This window comes from Microcebus murinus, chromosome 19 (assembly GCF_040939455.1).
Source record: "Microcebus murinus isolate Inina chromosome 19, M.murinus_Inina_mat1.0, whole genome shotgun sequence".
Classification (NCBI taxonomy): Eukaryota; Metazoa; Chordata; class Mammalia; order Primates; family Cheirogaleidae; genus Microcebus; species Microcebus murinus.
The window spans coordinates 25,585,596-25,601,219 of NC_134122.1; the positions used below are offsets into that span (position 1 = coordinate 25,585,596).

General features: G+C 37.3%; 1 protein-coding gene across 2 annotated transcripts in view; it reads right to left on the minus strand.

Annotated features, from left to right (window-relative positions):
* The window catches only part of LOC105868241 (uncharacterized), a 55,354-nt gene that overhangs the window by 27,309 nt on the left and 12,421 nt on the right, over positions 1 to 15,624 (minus strand). For both annotated transcript variants that reach the window (XM_012758844.3, XM_012758842.3), the window contains exons 3-4: positions 8,611 to 8,752; positions 7,894 to 7,989 (exon numbers count right to left, since the gene is read on the minus strand). In XM_012758844.3, coding sequence (XP_012614298.2) covers positions 7,894 to 7,989; positions 8,611 to 8,752 — 238 coding nt within the window. The remainder of the gene's footprint in view (positions 1 to 7,893; positions 7,990 to 8,610; positions 8,753 to 15,624) is intronic.

Here is a 15,624-nt window from a genome sequence, read left to right on the forward strand (position 1 = left end):
GTTGATGTTGGTTGTTGTTTGCCATTTTTACAATGAAGGACTAAAACACCTCAGGTAAAATGGAGAGCAGACTGCAGATGAGACCAAGATAGAGAAGGTGGCATTTTTCAAAGTATTAGGTAAAGCAAAAAAAAAAATTAAATCTTAAGAATGGACAAGGCACTGGAGAAAATATTATACAGAGAGGCTTGAGGACTCTTTGCAGAAGAAAGATCACGTGATAGACACTGGAATTGTAATTTTTTTTTCCAAGTGTGAGACTATAAAATGGTATTTCACTATTCAAAAAGTAAAAAATAGTTTTTACTTGTCTATTTGGGAAATTTTTTCCTACCTCAAGATCACAGATATTACAGTTTTAAACATATTCCACTATACCTTTTTCTAAAGGTTTTATAGTTTTGACTTTTAAATGGATTTCTGAATAATGGTAAAAGGCAGAAATGTTTTCCCCCATATGGATAATTAATTTTATCAACACTGCTTATTGGGTAATCTCACCTTTGTTAGTTTCTCTCATATATCTGATTTCCACTTACATATGAAGCTGATTCTGGGCTATTTCCATCCCATTTATTTTTATATCAATATCACACTCTTCATTACTTATATAGCAGTATAACAAGTATTGGCATTTAAGAGGGCAAACTCCCCTACAACCTAATTCTTCTTAGCCTTCTGTAATCTTCGGGTTATTTTTTAACTTTACTCCTGTATACAAAATCTGAAGTCCTTCATGTTTTAATTAATTGTCCTATTGATTCTCACAAATGACTTGTTCATTTGGGCTTGCTAATTTTTTGTTTTGAGATCCTATTTTTGGAGTCCTTAATCTGTGGTAATCCCTATGTCTAAAGTGGAAATCCTTTCCTTGAAAGATGATTTTTTTCCTATCTCCTGGAAGCCAGGAAAAAACTAACACTATGACTAGGGATTCATTCTAGATTCACTCAATCTAGAAGTCTCAGCTTGCACTTTCCCATCTGCTTGGCCCCAAAGTACTGATAATCAGCATTTGCCTTCTGGACAACCTCAATTTTATGTCTGTGTTCTGCCAAATGACCCTTCTCTAGTTTCAGCTCATTATTAGAGTTTCATTTGGTTTTGTCTCTTGGACACTGTAGATTTCCCTTGTTTTAGAAAACCCAGAAATGTATTAAACTTCTTGTTATAATTTATTTGGATTCTAATCCTATCATAATTACAGGGCCCTTCAGAGTATCCAGCTTACCATCCTGCTGGAAGCAGAAATTCCCATTCCTTTTTTTTTTCTTTTTCTTTCCAGCACATGATGTAGGCGAGAAGGAATCCCCATTCTTGTTTGAACCTCCACTTATCATGTTTTACCATGCCATTCTCCAAAAACTTTTCTTGTTAAGATCACAACTAACACCAAATTCAACATTTCTTAGTCTTCATCTTAATCTCTCAGTGCCATGTAACATTTTTTGAATAATATATTCCCAAGGCTCAAATTTCTAAAGATATAAAAAAAGCACATTGAAAAAGCTCCCTCTAAGGCCGGGCGCTGTGGCTCACGCCTGTAATCCTAGCTCTTGGGAGGCCGAGGCGGGCGGATTGCTCAAGGTCAGGAGTTCAAAACCAGCCTGAGCAAGAGCGAGACCCCGTCTCTACTATAAATAGAAAGAAATTAATTGGCCAACTGATATATATATAAAAAATTAGCCGGGCATGGTGGCGCATGCCTGTAGTCCCAGCTACCCGGGAGGCTGAGGCAGAAGGATCACTCGAGCCCAGGAGTTTGAGGTTGCTGTGAGCTAGGCTGACGCCACGGCACTCACTCTAGCCTGGGCAACAAAGCGAGACTCTGTCTCAAAAAAAAAAAAAAAAAAAAGCTCCCTCTGGGCAATGTTTAACAGCCACCCAGCTCCTTTCTCAGAAGCAAGCAGTCATATCAGTTTTCTGTGCATCCTGCAGGATATTCTAGGAAATGTTATTTGAGATGTGTTATTGGCATGTATACAGATTCACTTAAGAGAAATGATATCTTTAGTTCCTGAGTCTTACTATCATTTAGTGACTTCCTATCTAGGAATATGATACAATTTTGTTTTAAAATTTTACATATATATAATACATTTGTTCCTAGTTATTTTTAAATTTTTGTTACTCTTTTAAGTGAGATCAATTCATCTTTCTTATCTTTCAACTGATTGTGTTCCAACTGAGTTGGCCAGATATACGATCACACTGTCTCCCAATAATGATTTTATCTCTTCCTTTCCAACTGTAATACAAATAATTTATTTCACAATTATTACATTTTCTCTTTCCTTCCTTCCTTCCTATTTTCCTTCCTTTCCTCCCTCCCTCCCTTCTTTTTTTTTTTTTTTAATTGAAACCGGGTCTTGCTGTCTTGTCCAGTTAGAGTACAGTGGCATGATCATAGTTCACTGCAACCTCAAACTCCTGGGCTCAAGAAATTCTCCTGCCTCATCCTCCCAAGTAGCTGGGACTACAGGCATATACTACCATGCCCAGCTAATTTTTCTATTTTTTGTAAAGATGGGATCTCACTCTTGCTCAGGCTGGTCTCAAACTCCTGGGCTCAAGTGATCCTCCCGCCTTGGCCTCCCAGAGTGCTAGGATTACACACACCAGCCTCCACACCCAGCCTTGATTATATTTTGTAATTCATTCAAAATTTTAAATAATGGTAATATTAGTGGACACCCTTATTGTAGTGACTTACTTATATCTAGAATTTCCTCTTTACGCATAAATGGGATTGGAAGACTTTTTTTCATCTAATTCTATTTTACTGTTTTATGCCTTTTGAGTAACTAAAGAGAAAAATCTTATTCCCTAATGTTTTAATATGGTGTGCTTTTAACATGCTGTGGATTGTATGTGCTAATATTCTATTTGTGATTTTGGCATTCATGTTCATAAAAAATAGTACTGATCAGAGGTCAGCAAACTTTCTGTAAAGGACAGAAAATAATATTTCTGTAAATATTTTAAGTTACGTGAGCAACTTTTTTACAAGTTACATGAGCAACTTTATTACACTTATCTTGTTTGTTATTCAAGAACAAGCATCTTGAATCTGTAAATGTTGTGTCTTTCATCAAATGTTTAAAAAGTTTTTGACCATTATTGTTTCAATTTTTTTCCCCACTAAGCTCTATTTTCCCTCTGTTATGGGATGAATGTGTCCCATAAAATTCATATGTTAAAGTCCTAAGCCATCTAGGACCTCAGAAGGTGACTATATTTGGATATAGGGTTTTTGATGAAGCAATTAAGGTTAAATGAGGTCACTAGGTTGGGCCCTAATCCAATATGACTAGTGTTTTTACAAGAAGAGAAAAATTAAGACATAGACATGCATAGAGATAAGACCACTGAAGATGAAGATGAAAATGATCACCTACAAGTTAAAAAGAGAGGTCTTGGGAGAAACCAACCCTGCCCACACCTTGCTCTGGGACTTGGTCCACCCCCCAGAAGTGGAGAAAATAAATTTCTGTTGTTGAAGTCCCCAGTCCTTGTTATGGCAGCCGTATGAAATGAATACACCCTCCTCTGGAATTCCAATGACGTGCATATGAGACCTTTTGGTATTATCTCACAGGTCCTTGAATTTTGTTACTGCTCTTTCTTTTTTCTCTCTCTTCAGACTGAGTGATTTCTGTTCATCTATCTCCACATTCACTAACTCACTTTGGTTCAGATCACATGTTCTGTCTTCCCTATAATGGTCACCAGTTCCAATATCAGTTCAGTTTTCAAAGACTCTGTTACCCTGTATTGTGTCTGACCTGAACAGGAGTCACTTGAGTGGTAGTCTGGGGTGTGGGCAATGGTTTTTTGTTGCTACTGAGTTCTCAAAGCCTTTGCTATGCTGCTTTGGGTCTAGCCCATACATGCAGGCCCAGAGTGAGCCTCTCACACTTATACCAGACTCATCACAATTCAGGTGATTCTTTTCTAGCTCTTCCTTCTCTGGGATTCTCCACAACACTATTCAACTCCCAAAGGCAACTTTCCTGGGTCTCTGGCCAAAGGAGGGGTTTTTCTCAGAATTTTAGCCACAATTCCATTAAGGTAGGGCCACCTTAGAGCAAGAGAGGAAGCAGCAAGAGAAAAGAGAGTAGGAAAAAAACAAACCTATATAAACCTTCCCCCACATTCTTCGGTCCATAGGTTCCCCTTTTCCTGTTTTCTCTGGCAAGAATGACAAAGTTGTCCACATAGTCTTAGCTGCCCATGTACCTACTACCACATGCTACAGCACAGCCCCATAACTGGGGCCACCATTAGGGCAGGACTAGAAAAGGAAAGAGAGGAAAACATGGGTATCCCCCCATATACTCCAGCTTCATGGGTCCCTTTTCCCAATATGTGTTCAGAAAGAGAGGGCTTCTCTTGGAGTTTTTGCTGCCTTGCTATGTGTGCAGTTCTGTACTGGGGTCATGCTGGGGCCAAAGACAGGAGATAAGCAAAAGAATAGAAATAGGAAATTCACAGCCATGTGAATCCTTTCTTCAATTTTTGACTCCCTTCCCAATTTGCTTGCTATTGTTTGATTTTCAGAGTCCTCAAGTAGCTGATTTTTGTATTACCAGGAGTTTTAGTTGTAATAAGTGGGAAAGACAGGCTATATTTACTTTACTCCATCTTGGCCAGTGCCAAAAGTAGCATTTATTTTAATTGGTAAGCTCAGTATGTTTATATTTACTATTTCAAGCAAATATATTTGATCTCAGCTCACATTTTTATGTTATGCTGTTTATATTATATAGAGAGCTTTTTCACTGTTTACATTGCTTTATTTAATGTGTGCTGCTTCTGGTAACAAAACCAATTATATATCCATTTTACTTGTTACTTTTAAAATTATAAACTTTTTACAATACTCTCAGTTATCTATTTCTTTAGATAGTTCTCAGTGATTCCTTACTATGAACAATAAAGAAATACTATATTTCTCTCCATTCTTCTATATCTTACCCAATTTTAATTCATTTGTTAGTGGTTATATGGGATGATGATATATACTTGATTGGTTGGCTTTAAATGTTATACTTTGATGCAACCTCCACTATTAAAAATGAGAAACCCAGCATATATAACTTTTTTCCCACCAGTTTCCCCCTTCTTCTTCCCATTTTTATTCAAATGTTTTTTTACGTTTTTTTACATAGACAGTCCAAGTCTACAATATTCACACTCTGTCCTGAGACTCAATACCCACATTAGTTTAGGATTTAGTTTTCAGTTAAATTCAAGACTCACACATTATCTCCCGTTGAATTATATTTTACTATCTCTTAATTGAAGTTCATCTTCTTTGAAACGGGTTTATGTGAATATTCTCTGAATTCTTGAACATTTAAATTTATTTCATTTTTATCATTTTAACTGATATTATTATTATATTATTATATTTATATTTTAGAAGTCCCTTACATTTTCTTCTGGGTAGAGCTGCCCTAGAATTCTCTCATTCTCTCTCTCTCTCTCTCGTAAATGCAAGCATGCTAGGTTGATTTTTTTATTGCTTTCAAGAGTTCTTCTACTTACTTGATAGTTTCAGGTTTTAATCATTACTCAGATTTGTAGGAAATTAGAGTCCATAACTTGTGTCAGTATTCCAGATGATTTTGGATTACTTACAGGAAGAGAATGGGGAAATGCTGACTTCATACGTCGATATTCAAACCAGAAATTCCTTCTTTCCTTCTTGAAAAGCACCTTTACTTGGCTGACAGGATATCATAATCTCTTGGCTTCCTCCTACCTCCTGCACAGTACTATTAAGTGTTGTAAGGTCCGGTCTCAGCCTTCTCTCATCTACTATCTACATCCATTCCCCCAAGGCACTCTCATGACTGTGCATATCATCTTTTAATGATGATTTTCAAATTTATATACATACTCCTGTCTTTTCCCAGACTCCAAATTTTAATAATGTATATCCAAGTACCTAATCAATATCTAAACTTGAATAACTAATAATCACTTTGATATTGACATTTCTTAAAGTAACCTCTTTAAAATATTTCCCCACACACTCTGCTTCTGTGCAGTTTTTCCATCCCAGTATACACATCCTCTCCCCCATCATCATGTTGCTCAGACAAAACTGAGGTTTATCCCTAACTCTGCTCTCTCTCTCATCCTCCACAACTAATTCCACAGCAATGCTACTGGCTCTACTCTCAAAACATTCAGCCACATTTCATCACCTCCACTACCTCAAAGTCTAAGCCTCTATCATTTCTCATTTGAACCACTACAAACATCTCCTAATTGTGAGAGCTGAATCCATCAGCACCCACACAGCTAACTATCTCTATCAACGTGACTCCTATTCCACTGTCTTCATTAACATGACTTTATTATTCCAGGAAACTCCTGCCCAGAAAGATAACACTTGCAAACAACTTTGCTGTTCATTTTGGAGATTCCCCAAAACTCTTTTAACCCATTGACTGCCATGTGAGTTGTATTTAACTCAGGCTAGTTTTGAGCCCAGGGCCTCAGAAAGCAAAACTCTACATTTGGCTCATGAAAATCTTACTTGTTGATGTTCTTATTGTTACAATTAATATTGACAACTTAATTCTAAAAACATGGATTGCATAGCATATACCTCACACACAGAAAATAAAAAATAACAAATTAGAAAGGATCATTTTGTTTTAATAAAACACTGTGGGCCCAGGTAAAAAAAAAATTTTCTAGTGTGGAAGTCAATATGTTAAACAGCCTGCCCAACTTTCCCATAGATAATCAGCTATATATTCTGCAGGACTATTCAATCCTCAGCATGTCCACAAATCCTAACCCCTCTCTCATGATCCTTACTCAATAGTAACAGTAATCAAGCTTCTGCATTAAAAACATACCTTAAATTATACACTCAAATCACAACAATAATTTGACTTTGTTCACTCTCTTCCAAGATGCTACTAAGATTGTCAGGGTGAGCAATGAATTCAACTTTGCCTTTTAAAAAGGTTATTTCAGTGGTATTTGGGGGTCGCCGTCATTTCACACTGTCTTTCTGTTTCTACATTTGTCACCATCCTTGCTTCATCTCCAATTTTCTCTGTACCGTAGCCAGATAAATTCTCTTTAAACATACTCTTTTGCTGAAATCCATTAATAGCTACCCATCTCACCCATATTAAAGTCAAAGTCTTTACCATGACCTGTAAGACTGGACATCATCTGACTTTGGTTATCTCTCTGATGTCACCTCCCACCAGCTTCCCATCAGGATACTTCCCTGCAGCCACACTGGCTTCCCTGCTAGTCTCAGAACACTTCAGACAGACTCCTGCCCCAAAGACTTGGCCTGACTGTTCCTTCTGCCTGGAACTCCCAGAAGCCACACAACTCACACACTTACTTCATTCAACTATCTGCTCTAATCTAAATCTCATCAAACAGGCATTCTTTGACCACATTTTAAAAGAGCAGAACCCATTCTCTATCTCCTTTTAGCCTGCTTTAATTTTCTTCATTGTTCTTATTACCACCTGACATTTTATTCAGCATATCCCCAAAAAGAAGAACATGAGGGCTACAGAGTAGGCCTAAAATGAGTATCTTCAGAATAAATATTTTAATGAATTAATATGAGGAAGGGGATAAAAAAGAAAGAGTCCATGAAAATGGAGGGAAAATGAATACTAGAGAAACAAAGAAAAAAGGTACAAGATGAGGCAGGGAGAGATTAGATTTTAGGTATAAGAATGGTAAACTTCCCTATAAGTTAAGCATTTGTATTTATGAATGATAGATAAAGGAGTAATTCAGGTTATCTGAGACATAGTCCAAAGGTTCCAACCCCTGAACCAACCCACCTGGGACCTCATTTCCACTGGCTTGTTTCTAGCCTGGTGATAACCTACTCACGTGGATAACCCTGGCCTGGGCATTCTCCATCTAATGTCCATGGCTCTTCTCCTTGCTCCAACTTGAAAATCACATCAGGTTTGGCGATGTAATATCCTGTGAACAAGATACAGGGTGAGACTTCTGATGCACTGCCTGGATACTAGGGCTCCTGAAGGACAGGAAAGTGCTGCCTCAGGAGTCCCACAATAAAGGTGCCCATCTGAACCTCTCAGTAGGGAGGTGAGAACACATTCTTTCTATGGCTAAAATGGAACAATCATCATTGTCCCTGGAAATGTACACATGAGGCCGGGCACAGTGGCTCACAGCACTTTGGGAGACCGAGGCGGGTGGATCTTTTGAGCTCAGGAGTTCGAGACCAGCCTGAGCAAGAGCGAGACCCTGTCCCTACTAAAAATAGAAAGAAATTAGCTGGACAACTTAAAATATATAGAAAAAATTAGCCAGGCACGGTGGCAGGTGCCTGTAGTCCCAGCTACTCAGGAGGTTGAGGCAGGAGGATAGCCTGAGCCCAGGAGTTAGAGGTTGCTGTAAGCTAGGCTGACGCCACGGCACTCTAGCCCGGGCAGCAGAGCGAGATTCTGTCTCAACAACAACAAAAAATAAATGTACATATGAATATTATTAAACTCCACAAAGGGCCCGTAAATTCTGGCAGCTACGAACTAAGAAAAGAAACATGCTGTTAGGCATAACATAGAGAAAAATTCTCACCTATGGAGACCAGGTGACTGTAATTCTCCAGCATCACATCACGGTACAGGGTCTTTTGAGTACCATTCAGTCGTAGCCATTCGTCTCGGGTGAAGTTCACAGTTACATCCTTGAATGACACAGATCCCTGAACAGTACATGTCTGTTCAATCCAACATGATCAGTATTGGATGGCATGAAAAAGATATGTGGGATATTCTTAGCAAATTTATTTTGAGAACTTACCATAAAATACTATGTAGCTTGTAATTATTCCCTTACCTTGTTTTGTGTTTTACTTTGTGGAATAAAGAGATAGCATGATAGAAACAGTGTATTACCTTATTAATTTTTTTTAAAAAAAGCTCCTATCATGTGTCTTAAACTGTCATGGCTTTCCAGGAATATTAACCTAAATAAATCCTTCTTTTCTGCCTTTTAGGAGTTTAAATGTTAGCAAGGAAACATTATATTTATGAACATTTATCCTGTACCAGAGTATTGTAAGAGTTATACTAGAATCATTTACAATCAGTGTTAAATAATGGTAGAAAATACGGTTCTATTTTATGCTATTCAATGAAGCCCAGCCTGAGAATAGATCTTCATTAATGTGGCATAATCATATACACAAAGTCAAAGAGGCATGAAAAACACACAGCAATGTGATACAAGAACGGCTGAGGTCTGTAGGATGATAAAGAGCTGCAAAGGTATTTAGGGATAGATTATGAAGTAATCTAAATTTACTCCCATAGTTTACTGGTCTCCAAAATACTTCATCACCACCCTAGCAATAAAGTTTTGAGCACTCTCAATTTGTTTATTTTTAAATAAATAATATATCAATCCTGCCAATCCACACTATAATGATAAGCTTAATGCTGCAGCACCCAATCCCCGGGCTGCAGCCTGGTACTGGTCCATGGCCTGTTAGGAACTGGGCTGCGCATCACCACCTGAGCTCCACACCCACCCCCCAATCCCATCTGTAGAAAATTGTCTTCCATGAAACTTAGGAACTATGTGGGCCACACAGCAGGTGGTGAGCGGCAGGCAAGGGAACAAAGCTTCATCTGTATTTATAGCTGCTCCCCATCACTTACATCACTGCCTGAGCTTCACTTCCCCTCACCCCTATTTATGGAAAAATTGTCTTTCATGGAACCAGTCCCTGGTGCTAAAAAGGATGGGGACCACTGGCTTAATGTATCCCCCTTTTTTCTGGTTAAAAGGTAGGTGTAGCAACCTATTATTTTATTTCTATATGTCACTGAAGTATCTTGTGCCTCTCTAGGAGGTAGGAAGTAAGTGTGATGACTGAGGATAATGAGAAGCCAACAAAAATGTGCAAGCCATCACTGAGGCCCATGGACAGCTATGCATTTTGGAAGGAATGCTCTGGATTACAGTGCTGTCCAGCGGGCCTTCTACTATGATGGAAAAGTTCTTTAAGAGAACCAGTAGGAAGCTATCAGCCATATCTAGCTACTGAGCACTTGAAATGTGGAAAGTATAACTGAGGAAATGAATTTTTAATTTTAATTTTTATTTGCTTTCAGTTAATTTAAATATAAACTTAAATAACCACATATAGCTAGCCACATGCTCAAGGAAATAGAGAAAAACATGAAGATTATAAGGAAAAAAAGAAAGATATATAAGCTCAAATTTTCTAGAGGTAAAAAATACCTCTAGAAATATTGAATATTGAAACAAACAAAAAAGGATTAACAGAAGATTAGACATTTCAAAAGGAAAAGATCTACACAATGTAAACTAAAAGACACATCAATAGAAACTACTCAAAGCACACTGGAGAAAAAAAAAAATGAGAATAAATTAACAGACCATCAGTGACCTGTGGGAGGACATTATTAAGCAGCTGATAGGGATCACTAATGACCCAGAAGAAGGGAGATGGAAATAGAAAAAATATTTGAGGAAAGTATGGCCAAAAGTTCTCCAAATTTAGTGAAAATTATAATTCAACAAGTTCAAGTTCAAAGATCCCTAAGGAGAATAAACATAAATAAAACCACACTAAGATACAGCATGATAAAGCTTTTGAAAATCAGTGACAAAGAGAAATATCTCAGATGTGGCCAAAGAAGAAGATAAGGGTTATTACAGACAAAGAAACAAAGACAAGAATGACAGCAGACTTCTCAACAGAAACAAATGAAGGCTACATGTCAGGAGAGTAGCATACTGGCTGAGGAAAAAATAAATCCTGCTAACCTAGAATTTACAATAATATTCACCAAAAAATATATTTCAAAAAAAATAAAGACTTTTCAGACAAGCAAAAGCTTAGATAATTCATTGCCACTGACTTATACTACAGGACATGTTGAAAAAATCAGAAGGAAAAATGATATCAGATGTAAATTGGATCTTCACAAAGAAATGAAGAGCACCAAATGGCTAAACATATGTGCAAATATAAAAGAGATTTTTTTTCTAATTTTCAAAAATTTTAAAAGACATTTGACAACATAAAGCTAATAATAATAATACCAATGTATTCTATGAATTAAAGGCATGGTAACAATTATACAAAAAGAAAGAAATGAAAAAATGAAACTGTTAAGGCTCTATATATGAAGTAGTAAAATATCATTTAAAGAAAGAGTAAGAAATCAAATATGTATATTGTAACCCCTGGAAAAACTACTGAATGAAAAGGTATAACTAAATATCCAATAGTGGATAATAAATGAAGCTATAAATATTATCAATTCAAAATGAGACAATAAAAACAGAATTTAAAAAAAAAGATGAGACAAATAGAAAACAAATAGTAAGATGCTAATCATTAAACCAAACAATATAAATAATGGTTTTTTTTGAGACAGTATTGCTCTGTCGCCTGGGCTACAGTGCCATGGCGTCAGCCTAGCTCACAGCAACTTCAAACTCCTGAGCTCAAGCGATCCTCTTGCCTCAGCCTCCTGAGTAGCTGGGACTACAGGCATGAACCACCACAACCAGCCATTTTTTTCTATTTTTTGTAGAGAATGGGATCTCACTCTTGCTTAGGATGGTTTCAAACTCCTGACCTCAAGCAATCCTCCTGTCTCGGCCTCCTAGAGTGCTAAGATTACAGGCGTGAGCCCCATGCCCAGCCTATAAATAACATTAATGGTTTAAGCACTCCTATTCAGGGCAAAGATCATTAGAGAAAATAAAATCCAAGACTCAACTATATACTATCTACAAGAGACCCACTTTAAATAGAAAAACAAAGAGAAAATTAAAAAGGTATAAAAGAGACATGAGGCACACATAAATCAAAAGAAAGCCACAATGGCTATATTATCTGCCTGAGGAGAATTCAAAACAAGAACTCTGCAGGGTAAAAGGGCAGAGGAGCCAATTCAGCAAGTGGACATAATATTTAGCATATGCTAAATGTGTATGAACCTAATATTTAGGATACAGGAACCAAAAACTAATAGAATTGAAAACAAAAATGGTTGTATTTACAATTATACTTAAAGACTGCAAATCCCCTCTCTCACTAATTTACAGAAGTACACAGAAAATCATCAAGGATTTATAAGACTTGAACAACACTCTCAACCAACTGGCCTCAACTGACCATTAAAGAATACTACACCCAACAACAGAATACACATTCTGTTAAATTGCACATGAGATATTCTCCAAGAAACAGCATAGTTCTGAACCATAAAACTAGTCTAAATAAATATAAAAGGATTCAAATCATATGAAATATTCTCTCTGACCACATAATTTGAAAGCAATAAAAAATTAGAAATTCAATAATCAAAAACTTCTGGAAAATTCCTAAGTATTTAGAAACTAGATAATATACTCCTAAATAATCCAAGTATCAAAGGAAAAAAATACCAGCAAAAGAAAGCATTTTGACTGAATAAAAATGAAAACATAACATATAAAAATTTGTGGGATGCAGCTAAAGTAATATGTGCAGGGAAATTTATAGCACTAAAAAGCCTACATAAGAAAAGAAAGATTTAAAATCAATACTCACCTTTCACCTTAAACTAGAAAAAGAGCAAATTATCAGAAATAAAGTAAGAAAGGTGAGAATAGAAAATAAAACAGAGAACAGAAAAATAGATAAAAATTAATAGAATATAAAGTTTGTTTTTTGAAAATATCAATATAATTTTCAAACTTCTAGCTATACTGATGAGAGAAAAAGAAGAGGAGAAGGCACTAACAACAAATTACCAATATCAGGAATGAGGGGTGACATCACTAGAAATTCTAAAAATGTAAGTTGGATAAGAGTATATTATCTATTCTTCTACCCATTTATCTGAGTTCATAACTTAAAGCCTTTCCATGAAGACAACTCAAGGCCTAAAAGTTCACACCAGCAGATCCTTCTAAACATTTAAAGAAGAACCCAATAACATTCAAACTGGTCCAGAGAACAGAAAAAAGGGGAATACTTTCTAACCTCTCCAGCCAGCACAACCTTGTTACCACCCAAAAAGGAAATTACAAGAAGGAAATTACAGGCCACTCACGAAAACAGTGGTGAAAATTCTAAACAAAATATTAGGAAATCAAATCCAGTGATAAAATAAGGGAAATGTCATGACTAAATTAGATTGATTCTAGGAATAAAAGATTGGGTTAATATTTGAAATTTTATTCAATAAAATTTGGCTTATTTACAGAATAAAGAAGGTCCATGATAATCTTAAAAGGAGGAAAAAGCACCAGATATAATTTAATACCCATTCATAATAGAATCTCTTAGCAAACTATGAAAAGCAACTTCCTTGATATGAAAAGCAGCCAACATAATGATAAAATATTAAAAGCTTTTTCTCAGACACTGAGAAGGAAACAATAATCCCAGCTTTAATTTTTATGGTAAGACAATAAAGTTTCTATAAGAAACACAGAAAAATATTTCAGAACCTTGAGGTAGGAGAATATTTCATAAGCAGGATGCATAAAAGCACCACTCATAAAGAAAAAGACTAAGTTAGATCTCATTAAAATTAAGAATATCTATTCATCAAGTCAATAAAAAGAAAGTGAAAAAGGCAAGCCAGAACTGGGAGAAGTTTTCTCCAATGCCATATACATGACAAAGGATTCCTCTCCTGATGACGTAGAGAACTCCCATAAACTGATTAGAAAAAGACACACAATCAGAAACATGGGCAACAGAAATGAACAGGAGCTTCACGAAAAAGGATATTCAAATGGCTCTTACGTCTGGGAAAGATGGTGAAAGTACTAATAAAAACTCCACTTTGGATGGTCTGAGACAGCATTCTGAGAAGGGAAAGGAAACCCCAATTCTCCTGGGTGGCCCTGCTCTGTGTCTAAGCAAGGTGGTTATCTAGTAAGAAAAAAGTTTGATTCCCAAATAAGATCCTCCAGCCGCAAATATCTGATAAGCACCTACTAGGAGGGAGGCATGGGGTGAGGAACTGGAAGTGTGAAGATGAACACAGTGTGCACCTGGACCTTGGAGGGTTAATAGTCTGACTGTCCATACAGAAACAAATAGGTGTTTTCCAAACATGGGACAGAATGCAGCCACAGGGATAGAACAGGTGTTGTGAGAGCACAGGGAAGAAGGGCAATGGACCCAGAGGGTGTCAAAGAACAAGAAGGGTTTCCTGGGTAAGATGACCCCCTAGTTATCTCATGACTGATGAACTCAAGGAGATGCAGAGAAGGAAATGGAGCAGGGCCAAAGTCAGTCCACAAGGCTAGAGCGTGAGTGTGGGGCACAGGCAGTGACAGGATGTATCCAGGGAGCCTCATTAGGCTTGGCACCACAAAAGATTACAATTATCTGTTTATTTTTTTAATGTCACCTCCAATAAAACCAAAACTCCATCAAAAAGAGACCAGGGATGCTTGGCTCAGTGGTTCACACCTATAGTCCTAGCACTTTAGAAGGCTAAGGTAGGAAGATCACTTGAGGCCAGGAGTTTGAGACCAGGCTGGGCAAGAGTGAGACCCCATCTCTACAAGTGAGTGAGACCCCATCTCTCTCACACCTATAATACTAGCACTTTGAGAGGCTAAGACAGGAGGATTGCTTGAGGCCAGGAGTTCAAAACCATCCTAAGCAAGAGCAAGACACCGTTCTCTACAAAAACAAAAAAACAAAACAAAAAAAAAACCAGAAAAATTAGCCAGGCATCTGCATGCCTATAGTCTCAGCTACCCAGGAGGCTGAGGCAGGAGAACTGCTTGAGCCCAAGAAGTTTGAGGTTGCAATGAGCTATGCTAACACCACTGCACTCTAGCCTGCGCTAGAGAGAGAGAAAGATCCTGTCTCCAAAATATATAAATAAAAAATTTTTTAAATCATCTGGGCATAGTGGTGCCTGCATGTTATCCTAGCTACCCTGGAGGCTGAGGCAGGAAGATCGCCACCATGCCCGGCTAAATATATATATGTATATGTATATGTATATGTATATGTATATGTATATGTATATATATATACACACACACACACATATATATATGTATATATATGTGTGTGTATATATATATTTTATTTGTCTTGCTAATTTCTTTCTATTTTTAGTAGAGACAGGAGTCTTGCTCTTGCTCAGGCTGGTCTTGAACTCCTGACCTCAAGTGATCCACCCACCTTGGCCTCCCAGAGTGCTAGGATTACAGGTATGAGCCACCACACCCAGCCAGAGCTTATTTCTTAACAAAGTCTGCCCTCATGAGAAATTATTTAACCAGAGCTTAACTGGCCAGGGTTTTATCAGAGCCTAACCTACCTGACAGAAGGGAAATACCCGATTCCAGCCCCTACGAGCCACCCTATCCCACCTGGTGGGGGGAGAGGGCCTGAGAAACACTGTAGTTCACAGTTCAGGCACACAGGCTCATTAAATGACTAAGACCTATTCATAGGATTTTAGAATGCTCCTCCTCCCCCTATACCTTACTAAGAGGCCTATTTATAGCAGTATATCATGTTTGGCTACCAAGAAAAAAAGGTATACTAAAAGGCAAAAAACACACACTGAAGAGATATAGCAA